The sequence below is a fragment of the Sinohyriopsis cumingii genome, chromosome 9, assembly GCF_028554795.1.
Source record: "Sinohyriopsis cumingii isolate HCF-2022 chromosome 9, ASM2855479v2, whole genome shotgun sequence".
Lineage (NCBI taxonomy): Eukaryota > Metazoa > Mollusca > Bivalvia > Unionida > Unionidae > Sinohyriopsis > Sinohyriopsis cumingii.
In genome coordinates this window covers 71,672,551-71,690,634 of record NC_142969.1, presented here as the reverse complement: position 1 = coordinate 71,690,634, position 18,084 = coordinate 71,672,551, and the positions used below count along the sequence as shown (strand labels likewise).

Genomic DNA, 18,084 nt, shown 5'->3' with positions numbered 1-18,084 from the left:
ACGATCATCAGGACCTGCAAAGATAATCCTGCAAGGCACTGCACAAGGAAGAAGAAAGAGACGCAGTCAGAGAAAGAGGTGGGAAGATAACATTCGAGCGTGGACAGGCTTGACATTGAGCGACTCACTCAGAAAGAGGGAAAATAGAGAGGAATAGAGGAAACAGGTGGTTCGGTCTTGAGCGGTGCCCCAACGGTCTACCAGACTACGGGGCTGCTGCTGATGATGACGATAATGGTGATAATGATGATGATGATAATGATGATGATGATATTAAATATATAAATAGATATTGTTCTGAAAGTTACTTAATGTTGCATGATAAACTATTTATTTTGCCGAGCGAGGACTCTTCAGAAATTAATTAATTCAAGGAATTAGGACATAAATATACATATCGATTGAATGTAAACCCTAAAGCACTCTCAGTATGTTTCTTTATATCCCTACCTATTCAAATATCCTTTCATCTACTCCATAGATCTGATATTATTTGATATATTTCATTGTAATATTGAAAGTACCATCCTGATCATTTAAATAGTTATTGAAGATAAATATTAGCAACTTTTCGTAAATGGAATGGTTCAGAATTTTACCAGTGCTCTTTGGGGTATACACAAATCGCATATTAATTGATGAAGCGGGTAAGGACTATTGAATATTATTAGATACGTACAACTGTATAAGTGGAAGTACTAAATTCATGGAACAATACAACCGAGGATTTTCGTAGAAGAGTCATGGCCTCGGAGCCAATAAACGAAGACGACGAAACATTCTTATTTCAGACAGATGAATTGATTGTCACACATCAGCTGCTGTGCAATTTGGCGCGTAAACTTTGTTAATACAATATTTAGGAATTTGGCTAGTGTTAGATGCCATACATGATACGGGTCATAACATCGCTAGGGGAGCATGCAATTGACCATGCATACGCCTGTCTTTCTTGCCTAGTAATCAAAATGGCAAAAATGATACCTGTCATAGTTTCCCATACAAATGCAGTAACATATCAATAGGTGTGTTTGTGTGTCTGTGCGTCTGTGTGAGAAAGAGAACGGCAGATGGATAAATGGAGAAGTGGATAAATAGATATGGTCTTGAATGTTACATGAGGTTGCTTGGTGACATCGGTATCATTATTTATTATGTGCTCATTTTTGTTTCCATTAACTTTGCATTATCAGAATTGTGCAATATTGTATGATACTGACCATGTAGATATCGCACGCACTTGCACGACATGTGTGTCTAAATGTAGGATAGTGTATTAGGAACTACTTTGTTAAACAATCATGTACACTCACGTAGTAGACAATTTAGGTTGATTAGATTTGTTTGTGAATGAACTAAATAAGCTGTTTCGTCCATTCGAAAGCAAAGATGATAACGTTAACGACGAGGACGCGTTCACTGTATCAGAAACGAAACTGTAGAAGAACCAAACAAACGAATGTGATATTCGCAATGCCAAAAAACAAATGTATGAGGCGCAGTAATTGAAAATAACGTTCTGATCATTTAAACAGTTATTTAGGAGAAATGTTCGTAACTTTTCGTAAATAGAATGGTTCAAACGGTGACCAGTGCTATCTGGGATGTACAGCAATAGCATAGAGAACCATATTTAGGCCAAGGGTTGTCTCATATTTATCAGAGACGTACCAGTTTATAAGTGAAAGTATTACATTCGAGAAGAGATCCAACTGAAGGTTTTGGTAAAAAAAAAAAAAAAATGAAGGGCCTTAGAGCCAATACGCCAAGACGACGACGAACTTTTATTTCAGCTGGCTTAATAGGCTGTTACACAGCAGCTGTTTTGCAATATTCCAAGTTAACCTTTTTAAATCACTATTTTGGATTTAGGCTCGTGACAAACGTCATACAGATCATAACATAGCTAGTGTTCCTACAAATAGGATGCAAGTGACAAGACATAAACATATTTTCTTAGCTTATAAGAGAACTGGCAAAAAATATACTTACATTTATGTATGTTGAATTTCCTCATTCGTTTTGACAAAATTCACGGTTGTACACTGATGTGTGTGTGTTTGTGTGTGTGTGTGTGAGAGAGAGAGAGAGAGAGAGAGAGAGAGAGAGAGAGATTTGAACTTTTAACGTTATATGTCTGCAGTGTGGCAATTTATAGTGATGTCTAACACTGGGGCATCATGCCGCAGACATATAGCATGATGTTCCACCCAGTCACATTATCCTGACACCAGGCCGACCAGTCATAACACGAACCTCTTAATGCTGAGCACCTACCGAGGCAGCTGTTAGTAAAAATATATGTAAGTCTTTGGTATGACTCGGCCGGGTTTCGAACCCTCTACCTCCCTCATTCGTGACGGAGTTGTAAGGACGCCACGGTAAAAAAAGATATGTCACAGTCCTCTATATATTCCTATATAACAGGATGATGATGAACCCTCTACCTACCTAATTCGTGACGGAGTTGTACGGACGCGCCGGTAAAAAAAGATATGTCGCAGAGGAATATAACAGCAAAGAGAAATTGCAAGTTTATGGGCAAAATTGCAGAAAGAAATTTAATTTAGCATTCTTAAAGAGTTCATATTATTTATGATATATTTAATTTGGGAGAACAATCAGGATAGTATTATTATAATTTGTTTACTTGTAAGCGAACATTGTTATATTGAATTCATGAACGTTTTCTTACAATATTAATCGACTAAGTGGGTATGCAGAAACCAGACTCTTGAATGTACTGTTTTGCAACTTTCGAACTTTCTTCATAACCAATTTTTCTGCAAATAATCAAGGACAAATAACATTTATTTACAAGAGAAAGGTCTTATTTTGTATTTATTATCATTTTTACCACTATCAGTAAATTAGGAAAAGTATTTGGTTAGAAAGAGTCATATATCTAGATGCTCTGAAATGATAGTAAAATAATTAGTGTTAAAGTAAAAATGTATATATGGAAACATGTGACCCTCAAAGTATGATTTTTCTTGTAAATATATGCAAATAATATATAGCAAAGAGACACATCTAAAATCAGTGACGATGGCTCGTACATAAATCTTGATAACGCAAATAACCATTATAAACAGTGAGAATGGTGTAGTTAACCATATTCAAAACAGCTTCAAGCAGACCAAAATATCACAATGATGTCGCCAAGGTATTCCGACCATCAAAAAGCGCAAACCAAATGTAAGCATGACAATATAGTATTTATAGCATTTATTGATTCCAAATTACTCGTGACCAAAATTGATATGGTAGAAGTTCAAATGTGCAGACAATTAAGGCAAATTAGTGCATTGCCATGTCACTTAAAACATACATATTATTAAGTGATATAGTTCCGAAACTCACTGATCAGAAGTCGAGAGGAAATGTTAAAGGAAAGCGTCCACATTTAATGGGATCCACGATCATAACCTCATTTATAAACTAGTACATATCCATTTGATATATGATAAACCATGTGGATATAAAATGATAAACTAGTACATATCCATTTGATAGGTGCTAAACCATGTGGATATAAAATTATAAACTAGTACATATCCATTTGATATGTGCTAAACCATGTGGATATAAAATTATAAACTAGCACATATCCATTTGATATGTGCTAAACCATGTGGATATAAAATTATAAACTAGTACATATCCATTTGATATGTGCTAAACCATGTGGATATAAAATTATAAACTAGTACATATCCATTTGATAGGTGCTAAACCATGTGGATATAAAATTATAAACTAGTACATATCCATTTGATATGTGCTAAACCATGTGGATATAAAATTATAAACTAGTACATATCCATTTGATATGTGCTAAACCATGTGGATATAAAATTATAAACTAGTACATATCCATCTGATATGTGCTAAACCATGTGGATATAAAATTATAAGCTAGTACATATCCATTTGATATGTGCTAAACCATGTGGATATAAAATTATAAACTAGTACATATCCATTTGATATGTGCTAAACCATGTGGATATAAAATTATAAACTAGTACATATCCATTTGATATGTGCTAAACCATGTGGATATAAAATTATAAGCTAGTACATATCCATTTGATATGTGCTAAACCATGTGGATATAAAATTATAAACTAGTACATATATATTTGATATGTGCTAAACCATGTGGATATAAAATTATAAACTAGTACATATATATTTGATATGTGCTAAACCATGTGGATATAAAATTATAAACTAGTACATATATATTTGATATGTGCTAAACCATGTGGATATAAAATTATAAGCTAGTACATATCCATTTGATATGTGCTAAACCATGTGGATATAAAATTGTTTGGTAATTATAATTGTCATGTTTGATAAGAGAAAATGTTTATACGTATTACTCATTATATATATATCGTGGTTGTGTTACAGAAGACTACGCCGATCTAATGACAAATCAGAGGGTGTGTCAAAATGTTAATAGGAATGTTAAAGAAATGCCAGGGAAATCATCCGATAAAGGACTGAACATTTTTCAGTACATAGAACGTCTGACGAATTCTCACTATTTCTTGAAAATATGAACAGTGCAAATGTTGTTCAAGACATATCATGATTTCCATGAGTAGGTTATTGTACCATTGACAAGTACATCGATTCTATTATATTCGAAAAGAGGGGAATATTAGATGTGTCAGTATAAAACCTGTCCTTTATCATGCAAGTACCCGCCAGACACACCATTAGCATTTAACAGAGTTGATAAGGATTGTAGTCTCATCGAAATGGTACACAATCATTTATTGAAAATCCATGCCGATTTCCTATTTTAGAAAGCAAGTTTAGTGGCATTATTTTTTATCTATTTATTTATTATCTATGTATTTATTATCTATTTATTTATTATCTATGTATTTATTATCTATTTATTTATTATCTATTTATTTATTATCTTTATTTATTATCTATGTATTTATTATCTATTTATTATCCATGTATTTAATATCTATTTATTATCTATTTATTTATTTATTATCTATTTATTTATTATCTATGTATTTATTATCTATTTATTTATTATCCATGTATTGTAATACTGTACAAAAAATGATCAGATTCATAAGAAGAAAATCAGAAAATAGAAAGTGACGTGATATAGTGAAATTCTTTCCATGCATTGACAATAAATATTCACAATGTGTTTTTATGACCAAGCACGCTTGCTTGTGTGTGTGTGTGTGTGTGATCCTAATGAAACAAGATAAGGATAAATGTACAAGTGAAGAGCGTAAATGATGACATGGAGATTGGTCCTTTTTGGGGATCAGTGAGAGAGATAGAGAGCACATGTGAATACACGGGCATGATATAAGCTAATTATAATTTCTAAAGATCTAATCTGTTTAAGCCAAGACTGTTTGAAGATTTATTATTTCAATGTTTTAGATATTCTAAAATATTACATGTTATCGTCCTATTAACGTATGTCATGAATTAGACTCGTACATTTCTGGCACGAAAAGGACAAGCCAAGAGGCAGTGGTATTGCTTAATATGGTACAGACTATTGAAAATTACTGACTGCTTACAAGCGGATACAATGACAGCCATTAAAAATAGAACGACTCTGTCAGTCCTTTGTGTATCATCTAAGACCGATTTACTGTAAAGTCTTTTAAGAAACCGTTTCTTTACTTGAAAGCAGAACAAAGTGCTGATTGATTAACTTGAGCATTTTTGACCATTTTTGAGCACTGAGAACACTTTGGTCACTTTTGGTCGATTCATTATATTGCTTCCGTTGAATATAGCATGCAGGAAATGATTCATATTTGGCCAGAGAAAGTTCTAGAGAATGCTAATGCAAACTTTTTTCAAGCCCTCACAGTCCATTTCCTTTCTTTTCTATCATGAAAAGAAATTTGTAAAGCGAAATCAATTCGTCATGAAAGAGGGACAATATTCATTGAGAGCAGTTAATAACACTATTTTCATTCAAATTCCATATCCCTACTATTGTAATCATTTGTTTGTTCAAACAGGAATACAAATTCTCATACGTATGAAAGGATCTCATTCATTATCAAACTCATTCCAGACCTTCATGGTGTATTTTTCTCAGCTCAATTATATGCATGGATCTCATTCATTATCAAACTCATTCCAGACCTTCATGGTGTATTTTTCTCAGCTCAATAATATGCATGGATCTCATTCATTATCAAACTCATTCCAGACCTTCATGGTGTATTTTCCTCAGCTCAATAATATGCACGGACCTCATTCATTATCAAACTCATACCAGACCTTCATGGTGTATTTTTCTCAGCTCAGTAATATGCATGGATCTCATTCATTATCAAACTCATTCCAGACCTTCATGGTGTATTTTTCTCAGCTCAATAATATGCATGGACCTCATTCATTATCAAACTCATTCCAGACCTTCATGGTGTATTTTTCTCAGCTCAATAATATGCATGGATCTCATTCATTATCAAACTCATTCCAGACCTTCATGGTGTATTTTCCTCAGCTCAATAATATGCACGGACCTCATTCATTATCAAACTCATACCAGACCTTCATGGTGTATTTTTCTCAGCTCAGTAATATGCATGGATCTCATTCATTATCAAACTCATTCCAGACCTTCATGGTGTATTTATCTCAGCTCAATAATATGCATGGACCTCATTCATTATCAAACTCATTCCAGACCTTCATGGTGTATTTTTCTCAGCTTAATAATATGCATGGATCTCATTCATTATCAAACTCATTCCAGACCTTCATGGTGTATTTTCCTCAGCTCAATAATATGCATGGACCTCATTCATTATCAAACTCATTCCAGACCTTCATGGTGTATTTTCCTCAGCTCAGTAATATGCATGGACCTCATTCATTATCAAACTCATTCCAGACCTTCATGGTGTATTTTCCTCAGCTCAGTAATATGCATGGACCTCATTCATTATCAAACTCATTCCAGACCTTCATGGTGTATTTTTCTCAGCTCAGTAATATGCATGGACCTCATTCATTATCAAACTCATTCCAGACCTTCATGGTGTATTTTCCTCAGTTCAATAACATGCATGGATCTCATTCATTATCAAACTCATTCCAGACCTTCATGGTGTATTTTCCTCAGTTCAATAACATGCATGGACCTCATTCATTATCAAACTCATTCCAGACCTTCATGGTGTATTTTTCTCAGCTCAATAATATGCATGGACCTCATTCATTATCAAACTGTCCAAGATTTTGATGACATAAACTAATATTCCAAGTTTTATTTTAAAGAGATAAAAAAAATATGGAACCTAGTGTGGTAAAATCAATTTTTGATACATGCGCACATGATGCAGTATGAAGCTGGGCCATGCTATGAGTTCAGCTGGAGTAAGCTTATGAAGGACTGTTATAGAGTGCAACATGCCAAACAATAAATGTAAACATAGAAAATGCAATCAAATCCACTACATGCACAATGCAGGATAAACTTTACCTCTGACATTTACAACATATATTTTGATGAAGTATATGGAACATATTTTCGCCTCTTTATATACAAGCATGCAATAATACATGTAATTTCAAATAAATGTCAGCAGTAATTCCTCAGTATAACACATTTAATGAAACCCATACAAACGGATCACTACCATATCACCTCTGTCTGCGTGGGTTGGAGACTTGGATTCGACCAATGTGGGTATGTGAGAAAGCTTGCCAGTAGCTTCTCAAGGGTTGGTGGTTCTTTCTGGGGATTTCCCGGGTTCCTCCTCCACTATTAATACTGGCTGCCATGTATAGCCTATCATGTGCTGAAAAATGGCATTATACCCTACAACAACAACCCTACAATAGCAAAGAGGCTGCCTTAGCAATCAAGATAGTAACCCATACAAACAGACTGCCTTAGCAATCAAGACAGTAACCCATATAAACAGGATGCCTTAGCAATCAAGATATCAAGATAGTAACCCATACAAACAGGCTGCCTTCCCAATCAAGACAGTAGCCCATACAAACAGGCTGCCTTAGCAATCAAGACAGTAACCCATACAAACAGGCTGCCTTAGCAATCAAGATAGTAGCCCATACAAACAGGCTGCCTTAGCAATCAAGATAGTAACCCAAACAAACATGCTGCATTAGCAATCAAGACAGTAGCCCATACAAACAGGCTGCCTTAGCAATCAAGATAGTAGCCCATACAAACAGGCTGCCTCAGCAATCAAGATAGTAACCCATACAAACAGGCTGCATTAGCAATCAAGACAGTAGCCCATACAAACAGGCTGCCTTAGCAATCAAGCTCAATGATCAATCTATGAGAATGATATTAGTGTTATACACCTATCACTTTTCAGGTAATTTAATAAAATCCCTAAATGAAAAACAAAATAAAACTGCATAATGTTTCATTTTTTTAATACGAACTTAATCTAAACTCATAAACTGAATTGCATAGCTGATGTGTACATGAAATGTCTCAGTTTTATGAATGAAGTGCATATAGTTCTGGCTTAAGTTGAGAGTATGGTGATACAGAATACAGACATCAATATCATCAACCTACTTTGAGGAAATGACAGTAACATTTTTTAGTATTAATCTTTGTAAATAGTATTGTAGTATAAGTGAAGTCACCTAGAACTGTGATATTTTACAGAAAAGACTGTGCTGTACACATAACTAAACAAGACAAAGCAATGAAAAAACTAAACAGGACAGAGCAATGAAAAAACTAAACAAGACTGAGCTATGAAAATAAATAAGACAGGGCAATGAAAAAACTAAATAAGACAGAGCAATGAAAAAACTAAATAAGACAGAACAATGAAAAAACTAAACAGGACAGAGCTATGAAAACACTAAACAAGACAAAGCAATGAAAAACTAAACAGGACAGAGCAATGAAAAAACTAAACAAGACTAAGCAATGAAAATAAATAAGACAGAGCAATGAAAAAACTAAACAAGACTGAGCTATGAAAATAAATAAGACAGAGCAATGAAAAAACTAAACAGGAGAGAGCAATGAAAAAACTAAATAAGACAGGGCAATGAAAAAACTAAATAAGACAGAGCAATGAAAAAACTAAATAAGACAGAACAATGAAAAAACTAAACAGGACAAAGCAATGAAAAAACTAAACAGGACAGAGCAAATAAAAAACTAAATAAGACAGGGTAATGAAAAAACTAAATAAGACAGGGGAATGAAAAAAACTAAGTAAGGCAGAACAATGAAAAAACTAAACAGGACAAAGCAATGAAAAAAATAAATAAGACTGGGCAATGAAAAAACTAAATAAGACAGGGCAATGAAAAAACTAAACAGGACAGAGCAATGAAAACACTAAACAAGACAAAGGAATGAAAAAACTAAATAAGACAGAACAATGAAAAAACTAAACAGGACAGAGCAATGAAAACATTAAACAAGACAAAGGAATGAAAAAACTAAATAAGACAGAACAATTAAAAAACTAAACAGGACAGAGCAATGAAAACACTAAACAAGACAAAGGAATGAAAAAACTAAATAAGACAGAACAATGAAAAAACTAAACAGGACAGAGCAATGAAAACATTAAACAAGACAAAGGAATGAAAAAAAACTAAGTAAGACAGAACAATGAAAAAACTAAACAGGACAAAGCAATGAAAAAAAATAAATAAGACAGGGCAATGAAAAAACTAAATAAGACAGGGCAATGAAAAAACTAAACAGGACAGAGCAATGAAAACACTAAACAAGACAAAGGAATGAAAAAACTAAATAAGACAGAACAATGAAAAAACTAAATAAGACAGGGCAATGAAAAAACTAAACAGGACAGAGCAATGAAAACATTAAACAAGACAAAGGAATGAAAAAACTAAATAAGACAGAACAATTAAAAAACTAAACAGGACAGAGCAATGAAAACACTAAACAAGACAAAGGAATGAAAAAACTAAATAAGACAGAACAATTAAAAAACTAAACAGGACAGAGCAATGAAAACACTAAACAAGACAAAGCAGTGAAAAAACTCAACAGGACAGAGCAATGAAAAAACTAAACAAGACAAAGCAGTGAAAAAACTAAACAGGACAGAGCAATGAAAAAACTAAACAAGACAAAGCAATGAAAAAACCAAACAGGACAGAATGACAAAACAAAACAAGAACCTATTAAAACCACAGTTATAGTTCTCTTCAGCCATGAACTAAATTTAAATGAAATAAATAGTACAGATACAAGCAAAGCGATGGCAAAACTAAATTAGGGCAATATAATAGGATTATATTCATACCCATGTTATATAGCAGTCAGATAATGAAGATATCTATAGTGTGAGACAAATTTATATTTCACATCAGACTGTAATTAAGTCAATGTCTTTCTACAGACTCAATGACTTCAGTATTACAAAAGGTTTAACATTCTTAAAGTTGTACAAATGATATAGCACCAGATTATTGAACACTGAATTTTGAGTATCATATTGCAGAACTTTCCTGTAGAAATATATCACTCAAATGCATTCTGGATTAAATATAATGTCCACACATTTCAATCATATTTTACATTCTTTTAATTAACAAAACTGCACATACAACCAAAACCTTTGCATAAATGTCTTCTTGTGAATATTCAAATTATAAACTACTTAAAACAAGAAAGCATAGTTTATGTTTCCAAGGCAAAATGAATAGGTAAAAACTATAATTGACAAAATTCACTTAGGACTAATATACATGATTGGCATTACTGAATTACTTTAACTGACCCAAATTTTAATTTAAAAGTTTAATAAAAACCACAGCAAAATGTCAACAATGATTTTAATATTTTGAAACATTCCAGCAAACATGAACTATATGGCAAGAAGAATTGCAAAATCGATGGTAGCCCAGCAGGTTATCAGAAACAAATCTGGCAGCCCAGCAAAAATGTAATGGCCCAGGAAAGGTGCTTTAATATGAAACAGCTTCAAAATTTCAATTCATACTTGTTGTCAGCCATCAGTGGTTTTCTGTCCTATATATGCGGCTTTGATTTGAAAAACAAAATGCTATCTTACAACCTATATCTTAGACTACCTAAAACCAACTTACTAACCAAATATTATGGTAACATCTGGGCTCCATCCCCAAGAATTGTCACACTTTGATACTACTTATTGTCATGAGACAGTAAAATCAAAATACAAAGTTAAACTGACACAACTAAATAGAGTATTTAGCCGGTAATAGATGTATTAGCATTAATTCATCTTTGCAGATCAATAAGTATCAGTCAATCACTATATATGATCAGTTAATTTTTTGCCTTATTTCCCCTTTCTCACTGCGTATTTTAATGCAGCACAGCCAATCACTGTCTACTTCTCACCTGATTGCAATTAACTCATGCTTTGCAATTTCCCATTCACTGATCTTTCATGATGAAAGTGCTGATGCATTATCATAATAATTCCAGAAATCAAGAAGCATGATTTTATCACTACAACAAGAAACATACCAATATGCAAACAAGATTCAAGTGTAATGACACATTAGACAATCATCTCAAAAATAAAAATAAAACAGACCTTGTGAAGCAGTGGAAGATATAAAAATAACCATCAATCTGAAGTACATCTAACTGCAAACTATTAATTTTGTACATTAAAATAACCCATATCATTTGCATTTTAATTAAAGAGTAATTTATATTTGCCATATCTGTACATTACATTTATGATATCCATCGAAGGCAATCTAACAAAAGATATATGCCAGCATTCTCTGAACACTCAAAGAGCTCATACTGTGAGTGCTACAGAAATTACAAATTCCATCTATGGCCTGCCTTCCCTGATTCAAAGTATGTTTTGCTGGAACATCCCTCAGTACAGACTGAACTTGGAATATAAATTACTCTTACAAAGAAAATCTTTTTCTGACATTTCTATATGTGTATGATCATGTTTTCCAGCAAAGAACATGAGTGCAGGGTATCTCTCTTGTACCTAACACATGACCTTTAACCTTGGCTCATGGACAATTTGACCTATGGTGATTCTAATGCACATAATGTAGCAAAAATGTCCTAATTTCTGTCAACACTTGAACATTCACCATAATATAAAACATGAACTGAAACGTTTACATACTAAAACAAGCAGTGGTTGAAGTTAAGTACATAGCAATCAGGCAAATTTTCCACCAATTGATTGACCTATATGCACAGCTTCTTCAGACCAATTCTGAGTCATTGTTATTCTTTTTTTCATTGATATTTTCATTAATATTTCTAACCTGTAAATCTATTCTATCTCAACTGAGTACTATTTTACTATTTCTTTTGGTCTCAAAAAAACCTTGTGGAAGTGATGAATTCATTTTTGGAACTGTTTGCAACTGTATCATTGTGCAAGGAAATCTGCAGCATCCAATTTAGACTCTGTGTATTACCATTATTGTAGCAATTTCAAGCACTGTTCTTTGAAAGCTAAAATGTGTTTAAACATCATTTTAAGTTTGCACTGAATTTTTATATATAAAACATTTTATGTTCTTTCTTAAGGTAAGGAAATTTTCAGTGGATGTTTTGCTGTTTTAAAATCAAATCTGTATTCAAAATAAGCTATTCTGACTTTCACACTCATTTTTCATTTAAAAATGTCAAGAAAAAGAAACCTTCATTATGCTTCGGTGTAGAATAGGTAAATTCCATCTTTGGAATCAAAACTTCACATAAAAAATATGGCATAAGGGAATATTTAGACACAAGGTAAAAATTTGTCACATGATTTTATAAAACAGTAAATAGCATGCTAAGTACAAACAATGTAAGGTTTACAACATGTTATTGGTAAAGCGTTGGTCACCATATCAAAATTCTGCCTTCCCAGCATTTTTTTGGTTCTAAAAATGACTCATTATGTATCATGCCTCATGAACTTCAACAGATGAAAATTTCTAATTTCCACTTAGTTCTGTTCCTTAAAATCCCAACCCTGGGATATCTTTGTCGATATTCCAAATTTACATGATTTTTAAAGATCTACTTACAAAACTAAGTGATCTTTTACATTGTATGTGAGCATCATATACAATCTATCAGTTGAATAAAACTTTATATACAACAAATCATGCTGAAGAACTAATTTATAGAAAGACAAAGTAATTGTAACATAATACCTATACAAAATACTAAATATAAAATTATGTGCAAAATATTTTCAATACAAATAACAAGCTAATTTGACTTAATTTGAAAAAGGTCTTTATTTCATATTGCAAACATTTTAGCTGTAGGTATGATTAAGAAGCGAATTTGACTTAATCTGAAAAAAGTCTTTATTTCGTATTGCAAATATTTTAGCTTGTATGTACTTGAGTGTAAACAACTATACCTAATATCTGCATTGTTAAAATATGGATAATTCAAAAGATAGTGATATTCATCACTAAAGTCACTTCATGTACACAACTCACAAAACTGTCCATCATTAACATCAATACTATACAAATTCTGTTGTTGTATTCTAACTGGCTCTTCTTCCTTTATTAGACTCTTGACGCAAAAAATGTCAGGACCAACATATTCCATGTAGCAACCAATCAACTTACTAATCAACTTGCTAATATAACTATGACGACATTGTAAATATTGGATTTTGTCTGCTAAACAGTTAAACTGATAGGTAAATCCCTTGAAAATTCATGCAATAACTTACTTGTTTTGGGCAGATAATGATTAATTTTTCATTGCAGTTAAATTTTCTATAAAACTGTCGGAAAGACTGAATCTTACTGGGGTGACCAAGACTTAGTAGATGAGTCTAAAGCTTAAAGACTAGGTTGAATTCTACTTTTTATTTCTGTACAAAACACTATATATATATATATATATATATATATATATATATATATATATATATATATATATATATATATATATATATATATAAATATATAAGAAACTGCACACACACATACACACAGTCATGCTTATTTTTCAATTGTCCTCACCAATTCATTACAAATCATTACAAATAAGCAACACATCAACCAGAAATGCAAAGATACAGAACAAATGTCCTAAAATAGTATAATTTTCTGAATTGTAATATTATGTTTCTACAGAAAATTTTACAATCAGTACATTCATGCATGCTCTGAATAGAGAATCAGATTTACATGCTGAAGTATTATTCCAGGCAATACATTAACACGTTTACATATCATACATTTATTACTGAGCATGCATATATAACACTGGAAATAAAAATAACAATGAGGACTTTGTATAGCACCTAATCTTTAGAAAAACATATAATGATATGATTACAAAAAACAAACACCTTGAAATTAGAAAACATTAAAACATCCTGAAAATATTTAAAGTAGGAAACATCATTAGGTCTTTAAGTTTGTTCTTTCAGCCGAAATAGGTGAGTTTTAAGAGCACTCTTGAATGGGATCACTGTGTCTTTGTGACTAAGGGAAAATTTAATTCACAAAAAAATGTCTTCTTCCTTAACAAAAGACAAATATGTATATATACACGCTGGAAAAATATCTAAAAGAAAGTTGGTTGTTGTTGTTGTTGGGTTTAACGCCATTTTTCAGCACACGATAGGCTATACATGGTGGCCAGTATTAATGTGGAGGAAGAACCCGGGAAATCCCGGAAAGAACCACTGACCCTCGAGAAGCTACTGGCAAGCTTTCTCACATACCCACATCGGCCGAATCCAAGACTCGAACCCACACAGACAGAGGTGAGATGGCAGTGATCTGTAACGGAGAATGCTTTAGACCACTCGGCCACTCCGGGCCCCAAAAGAAAGTTGGAAATGAACACTTATCTACAATATATCACAACTCAACTTTTTAAAAAATCACCTTTTGTTGTACAGTAAATTGTACTGTACAGAAAAAAAGCACTGTACAGTACTCTGTATTACACAGCACCTTGTATTACCTTATAATGTACAAACTTGTATTGTATATTATTATAGTGGATGTAGTGTTGAATGCCCCAACCACTGCCCTTTACATGGCCAGAATTCCATGGTACCAACAAGTTTGTGTTCAAAAGTACCCCTCTAACAAAGCCAGTCACTAGTATATTATGGCAAAATCCGTCAAATTTACCACTCATGAGCAGCCACATAATGGTACTCACTAATAGAAATTTCATTAACATTTGTTGATTTCTATGTTCAACACATTGACATTTGTTCCACATTTCCACATAGAAATTTCATTAAGATTGGTTGATTTCAATGTTCAACAAAACGACAATTGTTCCACATTTCCAAACAGAAATTTAATTAATATTTGTTGCTTTCCATGTTCAATACATTGACATTTGTTCCACATTTCCACATAGAAATTTCATTAATATTGGTTGATTTCTATGTTCAACACTTTGACATTTCTTCCACATTTTCACATAGAAATTTGAATCCATAAAAAGAGATAAGTAATCCAAAATATACCTACTGTTATGTTTTCCTTAAACGTAAGAGCTTGTCACTTTGATAATTACTGGCTATTTTTACCACCAATAATTATAAAGGTGATAAAAGGTAACAATGGGGAAGCACAGTATGGTTCAGTTCAAATCGGCATGACTTCCAGTTCCCAGATAGTAAAATGGGATGCTAGCCACCGCATGACTTCCAGTCCCAGATAATAAAATGGTATGCCAGCCACTGCTATCTCTCACTGATTATGAAATGTATTTGAATGGGTACAAGACACACAAAAAAATGAAAACTTACTTTCTCCACAAATCGTAAGCATCTTGTGCAAACTAACTACAAACTGATGATGATGGAATAAGTTGTTCCAAGGAGTGCAAAGTGTCATCAGACATGCTCAGTTAAGAATTAAAAACTGACCTAACAACACGATTAAACAAAAGAGGGAGAGTCCATTAATCACTACTGAGAAACCTGACATCAGAAAGATTCAAATAGACATTTTCAATAAACATTATATTGCAGTGAATATGAAAACGGATTGATGGTCAGGGATAATTACATCCAGATATTTTTGCACCATGATTGACAATTATTCATAAAACAATTTTAACAACATTTGAATCTTATTTAGTCCATAACCTGATAATATTACATTGCTTTTAAAAATGAAAATATAAAATAATTCAAACTCAGTTACACTTTTCATACTTATCTGTAATGATTAATCAAATTTCTGTCATACAACTTGAGAATGGTCACACCTATCAGAAGGCCACGTTATGCTGTTGCAGAAGGGTGGCCCTGTAAGAGGGGGACCGATGTATCGGAAAACATGCCCATAGTGTTAGGTCACATCATTCAAATAAAACTCTGAGATGACACATATATAAAAACGGTTGCTGCCTGTATGAAGTTCATTCAACAGAAGTATTCTCTCTCTCTCTCTCTTTAAAAATTCACTTTTTTTTGTCCAGTACTTTGCTCATTTACTGCTAACTGTTTGGCATATAACTGAGTCTATGGTCAACATAATGTCACGTATCGTCAACTGATACTAATTTACAGTTGAACTTAACTAAAAAATGTACATATTAGTGCTTACAAAAAATTTTGCCATTTTGACTCTGCTTTATTCAGCCTGTTTTTATATCATAAACTTCAAAAACTGAGGTAATAAAAAAGCATCATGAGCAATTCCACTGCTAACATGATCCTCATGGCTGAGATGAACTCCACAAATTTCATTGCCAACATGATCCTCATTGGTGAGATGAACTCCATGAACTTCACTGCCAACATGATCTTCATTGCTGAGATGCACTACACAAACTTCACTGCCAACAAGATCCTCACTGGTGAGATGAACTACACAAACTTCACCGCTAACAAGATTGTCATTGGTGAGATGAACTCCATGAACATCACTGCCAACATGATCCTCATTGGTCAGATGCACTACACAAACTTCACCGCTAATAAGATCCTCATTGGTGAGATGAACTCCATGAACATCACTGCCAACATGATCCTCATTGGTGTGATGCACTACACAAACTTCACTGCTAACATGATCCTCATTGCTGACATGAACCACATGACCCTCACTACTAACATGTTCCTCCTGATAACATTATCCCTATGACAACATGGAGCATTTACAGCAGTATGAATTCATGTATTTTTGTAGAAATTACTTTTTTGTTTTTGCTAAAACTATTATGTGTTGGTATTGAAATTTGTGACTGAAGCAGAAATCCAATTATCTTTATAAATCAATCCTTTTTTGTTGCATTTATATTTTAATTTCGCAATTAAAGATCCAGGAAAATTAGCACTCCGCAGATAAAAGTGTTTTCACAGTTACTGTGGATAATGTGAATGCTTGTCTACATCAACACACTGAGTATTCTCCAAGAAAGGAAGGAAGGAAGAGGTGGAAGGATTTTGCCACTGCTACGCTTGAATTTAACCAACTTGACTGGACCACAAACTGTATGACACTCTTTTAGATGTTAATCTGAAAGATAAAGGTAAAATGTACAATCTTCAACTAAGCTGCTTCTGATGTTTATAATGTCCTATAAGTTGTCATCCAAATAATCTATTCTAACAAAAATGTTTATTCTGATAAAAAAAAGACCCCCAAAACCCAATTCATTTGCTTTTCACTTCTACTTGAATGTATTCTTTTATATATATATATATATATATATATATATATATATATATATATATATATATATATATATATATATATAATTTTGATGAAAATCATTACTGTATTCATTTCTGTTATTTATTCTTTCCTATTATGTCTTTTTTCCACATCATCATCCATATAACCTCTTCACACACTGTGGATTGAAATCTGTGTTGCATAATGTTTTAATGTCATCACTTAAACACAAATTTACAGGCTATCATGATATGATGCTTTCTGTCGTATTAGGTCTAATTTTTTATTGGTTGCTCAGAACTCATCACACTAAGTTTTTTCTAACTTTAATAACAGTTCCCATAAATGATGACTGATCAACCTAGTCTGCATAAAATTAAATGGATTTTAAGGCAGGATCTCTCTGCCAAATTCAGTCAAATTCCA

At 32.8% G+C, this 18,084-nt stretch overlaps 1 protein-coding gene across 3 annotated transcripts in view; it reads right to left on the bottom strand.

Annotated features, from left to right (window-relative positions):
* Positions 1 to 10,574: 10,574 nt before the first annotated feature.
* The window catches only part of LOC149792003 (uncharacterized), a 105,410-nt gene continuing 97,900 nt past the window's right edge, over positions 10,575 to 18,084 (bottom strand). For all 3 annotated transcript variants that reach the window (XM_089970497.1, XM_089970499.1, XM_089970498.1), the window contains one exon: positions 10,575 to 17,499. In XM_089970497.1, the coding sequence (XP_089826623.1) occupies positions 17,448 to 17,499 (52 nt within the window). In that variant the 3' untranslated portion in view covers positions 10,575 to 17,447. The remainder of the gene's footprint in view (positions 17,500 to 18,084) is intronic.